Source organism: Ursus americanus, chromosome 5, assembly GCF_024610735.1.
Source record: "Ursus americanus isolate L20-20 chromosome 5, mUrsAme1.1.p, whole genome shotgun sequence".
Lineage (NCBI taxonomy): Eukaryota > Metazoa > Chordata > Mammalia > Carnivora > Ursidae > Ursus > Ursus americanus.
This window is the reverse complement of record NC_142131.1, coordinates 515,717-523,296: the sequence shown is the minus strand read 5'-3', so window position 1 is coordinate 523,296 and position 7,580 is coordinate 515,717. Positions and strand designations below refer to the sequence as shown.

At 42.9% G+C, this 7,580-nt stretch overlaps 1 protein-coding gene across 1 annotated transcript in view; it reads right to left on the bottom strand.

The window, feature by feature from the left end:
- The window catches only part of REEP5 (receptor accessory protein 5), a 36,188-nt gene that overhangs the window by 3,775 nt on the left and 24,833 nt on the right, over window positions 1–7,580 (bottom strand). Inside the window, exon 4 of the mRNA XM_045777270.2 lies at window positions 3,956–4,124. Coding sequence (XP_045633226.1) covers window positions 3,956–4,124 — 169 coding nt within the window. The remainder of the gene's footprint in view (window positions 1–3,955; window positions 4,125–7,580) is intronic.

Sequence of the window (7,580 nt, the reverse complement as noted above, 5' to 3'; positions counted from 1 at the left end):
ATCCCTTGCTACTTTTCTCCAACTTCTAAAACCCTTCCTGTCCCCTCTGGAACTTAACACCCAATGAATCATCAGCAAAATCTCTATCTCCATCCATCTCTCTGAATGTTTCTTTTACCTTCTTGCTTTTACAGAAATCTGGCTGTCTCCTGAGGACACTGCTTCCTCAAGTACTGGCTGGTTTGTTTGTTTGTTTTTAAATAGAATTTAATTAACATAGAGTGTATTGTTAGTTCCAGAGGTCGAATTTAGTGATTCGTCAGTTGCGTACAACACCCAGCACTCATTCCATCAAGTGCCCTCCTTAATGCCCATCACCCGGTTAGCCCATCCCCTGTGGTGGCTGTTTTTTCCTTCCTTGACCCTGGTACAAGTATCTAGGGAGGGTTAGGTATGCAGTCTCTGTTCTTCATTGCCACATTCAGAATCTCACGTCATCAGATGGTATCTGCCACCAGCCTTTCTTTTCCCAGTCACCTCTGACCCTTGGGCTATGGTGCCTCATTTCTTGAAGATTTTAGCTCCCAAGTTAATATCACTCTCTCACACTACTTGTATTTTAATTATTGGCGATTTCTGTATTCTTCCAGTATCCTGGCCTCTCAGCTCCCTGCTCCAATAACCTTTACATTCCGTCCTTTGGACCCCAGCCTCCCCACCTACCCCAGGCATCCACTCCATGATCCTCATCACTACCAGTACCCACAATCCCTCTACAATCTCAGTGTCAAGCATCCCACTGTCCACCACCACCTCCCACCTTTGCAGCTCACGGCCTCTGGTATCCCGATTCACAGTTCTCCCCACCACCTGCTTTTATAATCCACTGGTCCTACCACCTGTTCTCCACCTTTCCCACTCCCTTTGTGTCCTCCCCTCCCTCCTCGGCCAGTTTAAGCTCAGCTGTCAGACACTAACACTAGTCCCCACTCTCGCTTCGTAGTTCCTGACCCCGCGCTCCACCTCTTCTGCGACTACGCCTGTGTCACTGAAGGTGACTGAAGGGACGCCTAGATGAGCCGGCCTCACTTTAAATTCGTGAACACAGATCTCCAGTGAGCCTCTAATATGCCGGCCGGGTCTGTCCACTCTCCCACCACCTCGGCGGGCCCCGCTCACGCGGTACTTGTCTCTGGCAGCTTTCACACTCCCGTGGCTGCAGGACAGAGCTGATGGCCCACAGAAACGGACGGTGGTTACCTGACCCCAGTCCTAGGCAACGATTTCATACCATCTCCTCCTTCTGTCCCTCCTTCCCCATCCCCACTCCACTGACCTTTCTTGCTACTTTACTGAGAACTGTGGAGCAGCGAGTCACTTTTGTCAGCTCCTACCATCCCATAAACTCACCTACCAGCATCTCTATTCGTGTTATAAACCGTTGTGCCCCTGGGAATGCAAACTGGTGCAGCCACTCTGGAGAGCAGTATGGAGGTTTCTCAAAAGTCAACAGCAGAGCGATCCAGCAACTGCACTACTAGGTATTTACCCAAGGGATACAAAATCACAGATTCAAAGGGGTACATGCACCCCGATGTTTACAGCAGCTTTATCAACAACAGCCAAACTATGGAGCGAGCCCAAATGTCCATCAGCTGATGAATGGACAAAGAAAATGTGTGTGTGTATACGTACATATATATATGTGTGTGTATACGTGTGTAACACACACACACAATCGTATATCACTCAGCCATCAAAAAGAATGAAACCTTGCCACCTGCAACCACATGGATGGAGCCAGAATGTATTATGCTAAGTGAAGTAAGTCAGTCAGACAAAGACAAACCATATGATCTCACTCATATGTGGAATTTAAGAAAGAAAACAGATGAACATATGGGAAGGGGGAAAAGAAAAACAGGAAAGACAGAAACAAACCATAAGAGACTCAACAATAGAACAAACTGAAGGTTGATGGAGGGAGGTGGGTGGGGGATGGGCTGGGCAGGTGATGGGTATTAAGGAGGGCACTTGACGAATCACTGAATTCTACCCCAGAAACCAATGCTGCACTGCATGTTAACTACCTAAAATCTAAATAAAATAAATACATAAACTGTCGTGCCCCTGTGAACAATCCTGTTTGGACTCTAGATCCTTGAGGATTCCTCTGGTCTAATCAAGAATGGAGCTCCAGTGGTTCTCTCCTCATTCTTATCAGTTTTTTGCTCTCTAATGGATCATTCCCACTAATTTTCAAACAGATGTTGTTCCTTCTACTTTAAGAAGAAGAAGAAAAATACTTCCTCAGTACCCCAGCTCCTCTTCCCAGTTGCCGCCCTATTCTTCTCTTTTCGGGAAATTTCCCAAAAAAAAGACCTACCCATCTTCTCTCAGCGTTGCCTCCCATCTCTCACATCCATTCCGATCAGGATTTCAGTCCCACCACTCCACAAACTGTTTTGTCAAGATCACTAGTGCCTTCCTCACCACCAGGTGTGATAGCCAGTTTTCAGTCATACCTTACTTGACCTGTCTGCAGCACGTGACACAAGGGACCACTCCCTCCTCTTTGAAACACTTTCCTCACTTGGCCCCGAGGACACCAGTCACATGGCTCTCTTGCTGCTACAACTGGCCACTTCTTATCAGTCTACCTTGTCCATTGCTTCTCATCTCCCCAGTCTCTAAACATTGTGGACCCCTGGCTCAGTCTTGGACCTCATCTTTTCTAACTACATTCACTCCCTTTGTGATCTCATCTGGTCCCATGTCCAGAACTGAATTCCCTGTTTTCCCCTCTAAACCTGTTACATCTAGTCTCCCCCAGCTCAACAGCAAAGCTATCCTTCCATCTCTTCTGGCTGAAACGCTTGGCTTCGTGCATGACTCCTCTCTCCTACTCCACACCTGATCCCTAAGCAAATCCTATTGGTTCTACCTTCAGAATATATCAAGAGTTCAATGACTTCTTGCCTCCTACTGCTATTACTATGGCCCAAGCCACCGTCATCCTCTCCAGCTGGTTCACTGCAAACACTTTATAACTGGTCTGATTTCCTCCCTGTCCCCTTTCAGTCTATTCTTAATACCGTAGCCAAAGTGATCTGTTAAAACAGGATGCATCATGTTGCTCCCCTGCTCAAAGTTCTCCAACAGCACCCCATCTCAGAGTTAAACCCAAAGCCTCTGCAAAAGCCTACAAGGCCCTCCATGATCTGTCTTCTTCCAGCCTCCACTCCCCAACCTCTCTGACCTTATCTCCTTCTTCCCTTGCTTGGTTCACTCCCCTGCAACCATACTGCTCCCGCCTCCACTCTGTGCATGCAGTTTCCTCTATCTGCAGCATTCTTCCCCATGGTTTCTTTCAAGTCTGATTCAGTACAGCCTTCTTGGTGAGGAGTCCCTAAATCATTCTATTTGAAATTGTAACTTCCCTTCGGCCCCCAGAACTCCCTATCTATCTGCTTTATTTTTCTCTATATCATCTGCTAACTATATCATATAACTTTAAAATTTTACTCTATCTCTCAACAAGAGTGTAAGAAGCTTCCTGAGTTCAAGTTGTATGGTTTTGGTTCACTGGCTCATCCCCAGTGCTATGAACATGCTTGGCACATATTAAGCACCTCAATAAATAAATGTTGAATAAATGAATCAGGAGAACTGAAAGGGCATTCTCTTGACCTATAACAAAAGCATATTAAACAGTTCAACCTGAAATGAATTAAAGAGATGATACTTGTATATAAATACAGATGATTCTCTAAAATCTCTGCCCACCATAGAAAAGTCATTTTTCCTAACATGCTGACTGAACCTTAAATGTAGCATGGTGGAAGAATCTTGGGATAAGGAAAGGGCAACAGGCGAAGTGTTGGTCAAAAGATCGCAGAGTAGCCTTGGCATTTAGCTGAGGAAAGCTGACAGGAGAGGAGAAGCAGCTTGTTCTTTCGGCCCAGGACCCCCCAGGTCCTCCCACCTGCTGAAGCCAGCTGCCCCCGAGTCTTACCTTCTTTAGTGATGGTATCTACAGTCTCTTTGGCTTTGTCCTTCAAGTCATTGACCATAGTGTCCACCTGGGACTCATGCTTCAGGAAGACAGGCTGGATGACGCGCTTGTAGAGTAGTTCAGCCCCGTTAGAAGGGCTCGGGGCCATGCACCACAACAGGAAGCCGCACTGCACAGAGAGAGAGCCAGCATGGTAACCATGGTAACGGGACAGGCGGCAGGCACCCTGACAACACACACTGCCCCCACTGCCCTGCGGATGGCACTGCCTCGGCTATGTTCTCCAACAGCACTTCCGGTGTTTTCTGTAGGCTATGAAGTGTGCTTTCTTAGATGGAGAAGAAACCTGACAAGTGATGACCTAGTAAGGAAAAGATGAGACTGAAAAAAGAAGGGAAAATACACCAAGTCCAGCAGCTTAACTTCCTACCTTGGATCACGTTTTAGTTTACAGCTGCAAGAAGTTTTATTACTCGTAACTCTTCAATCCGTTGGAGAAACATACTACTTATCTGCATGTGTAAAGAAAGCTCTGTCTAGATAAGCCTCATATCTACGAGGCTTGTTCTCACCGGCTTACCCCAGTAGTTCTGTCACATTTATTCATCTGTTATAGACAAAATACCCTGGCCATGTTTTGAATTCTTCCCTTAGCAGAAATGGTAGTTTTTACCTTCCAGGAATCTTTACAGTCAGTTCTTCATCATCGTCCCCTTTGAATGAAGATATCATTCCTAACTCTTTCTTTTGCCATTGGAATAAAATAAATAATATCATTCCTAACTCTACTTTGCCTTTGGAATAAAAAAAACGGACAAGAATTATGCTCTCAAAACTTCAAAAACGGGAACTGTCACACTATATTTATATCCAAAACAGTTTTACCATTTATTCAAATGACAACAACTCAGCACTTTAAGTTGTCCCAGCAGTTTATTCTTGTCTAAGATACCGAGCAAAAAAGGGGATCTGCACAGTGACATGCTCACTTCCTAGAAAGTTAAATAAACAATCTACTGGGTTCTCTCAGTTTAAAAGATTCTAACTGTACTGTGTTCCACACAGCCTGGGTGATATAAAAAACAGAGGTCACTTCTTGAGATTCCCAATCTGCGCCTTTTACAACTTCTTAAAGAAAAAAATCTCCCACTTCTTATGCTATAAATTAAATTCTACACCCTTAGTCTCTGTTATTCCAATCAAAAGAATGTATTCCAATAATCAAGAAGTTACAACGCTTTTCTAAGATAGTCTTTCAAGTTTGCTCTAGAAATGCAAAGCTGGTAAGGGGCTAATACCAATAACAGAGAGCTTGAGTCTAAAATGCACATATTTGTGCCCAAAAGCTCATTCCATAGGTACCATATTGGCTCTGAGAAATCTGTATTGCATTTTGGGCTTCTACACTTGAAATACAAAACAAAACACATGTTCTCAACAGATGACTCTCTCTAGATTATCTGAACTACAGAACTCTGGAAAAGCAGTAGTCATAAATTAGAATTTCTTATGGGCACAGGTGATCGGGGGCAAGCTTTCAGAAGAGAGGGGCTAACAGACTGGATTAAAAACAAACTACAGCATAGCTATATTCTTCTTATAAGAAACACACCTAAGACATAGCCAACTAGGAACACTGAAAATAAAAGAGTGAAAAGAGATGTATCAGACAAATACCAACTCTGAAAATGGCTTTTTTAGTAATATTAACAGTACATAAACATTATTTAAGGCAAAATAAGTAAACCGTGATAAAGAAGGAAAACAATTTGCCAAGAGGATTCACACAAACCTACATATCTTTGAAAATATAAATTATATATAGCATTGTATATATGTGTGTAATTACAAAATTATCTGTATAATTTTTGTTTTTATAATTTTATAATTATATAATTATAGATGGCTTCCAAATATAGCTTTGAATTATGTCAATTAAAAAGTCAGAATTATATAGATAAATGGAGAAAATCCAGTCATAGATTTTTAACACTTCCACCAGAAACTGATATATCAAACAAACTAGAAACTAGTAAGAAGAACAAGGAATGAAAAATTAAAAATCTTGATCTAAAAATATACAGATCTCTCCACCCAACAAACTGATTTCAAGACAATTATATACTACAGATATAGAGATTAAGAGAATGAGCTCAGAGAAACTGGATTCTAATCCTGGTTCTGCCATTTACTAGTGAGGCAAACCTTGTGTGAGTTACTTAATTGCTTAAATCTGTATAGACTTTATAATATAAATAGGCGTTGACTGAAATTAAAGAAAAATCTACCTCATATAGATTTTGTTAGAAAATAAGAAACATCTGGACCATCCAGGATAGCTGGAGCTTTGTCTCTGTCCCAAGAACAGTCTTCTACCAATAGCCATGGAACCGAAACAGCCTAAGTGATTAGCTGTAAATGGGGTAATTACAATCAAATCCCAAAACAAACATATATCTTAAAAAAAAAAAAAGATTTTATTTGTTTATTTGGTGGGGGGGAGCATGAGCAGGGGGAGAGGCAGAGGGAGAAGCAGGCTCCCCACTGAGCAGGAAGCCCACCACGAGGCTCGATCCCAGGCCTCTGGGATCATGACCTGAGCCGAAGGCAGACACTTAACAGACTGAGCCACCCAGGTGCCCCCAACATATTCCCTTTTTAAGCAACTATTTTGTAACTCTTTTACCACCCGAAATAAAACTTAATGATATACCTACACATATCATTCCCCCCCCAAAAAATCAAGAAGTTCTCTAACTGCAAAATAAAGGAAAAATAAAGTGAAAGTAATTTATCATAAACAGTAGGTATTTTTCAAGGTGTAAATGTTCAAGCCAAACTATACTAGAAACCCCATGAAATACTCCTAAATAGAATTAGTGACTATTAACAGCTACAAACAAAATGTCCTCCATACATTTCCAAAAGGTTGAGAATTTCTGAACTGGAGGGACTACGCAGGCTGCTTCACATATCCGAGCACTCAACCCAATGAGATTCCCTGTCCTAATCTCCAAGTAATGATTTTAAGTCAACCCTCCCTCAGTTCTCCTCCCCCTGATGTGTGGGACTCCACAGCTCACTCACTGAGCATAACAGCAGGAAAACAGGATGCTCAGAGAAAAGCAACGAGGGGAAAGCATGACAGTAGGAAGGGGAAGAGCAAACATTCAGACCAGCCACCTCCTAGTCTCATGACACATCTGTGCAACCAACCAAACTCCGCCAAGCCCTCACACATACATAATGGCAGAGTCACACCTTCTGCTACAGGTCCAATCCCTGAAATGGAGCCAGTTCCTTGAAGTACCCTCAGCACCTCACAGTTTGTGTGGGTTGTTCCCTGTTTTCTTTTAGTTTCCCCAGCAACTCTGTGCTAGCACCTGCTGGGCTTGGATGGCTATCCTAGTGAATTATAAGATACTGCCAGAGAAACCTTGATTTTCTTAACTACACATCTGTATTAACCCAAACTGCAGAACAGAGTGACTGCGTCTTTCACTGGCTTTCACTTCCATTGCCTCTGCTTAGAGCCCGGTGAATTAGAGACAGACCCTGCAGACCACCTCTCTAATGAACATTTCTCTCTGGAAGACTTCTGGTTTTTATTTACTTATTTACTTTT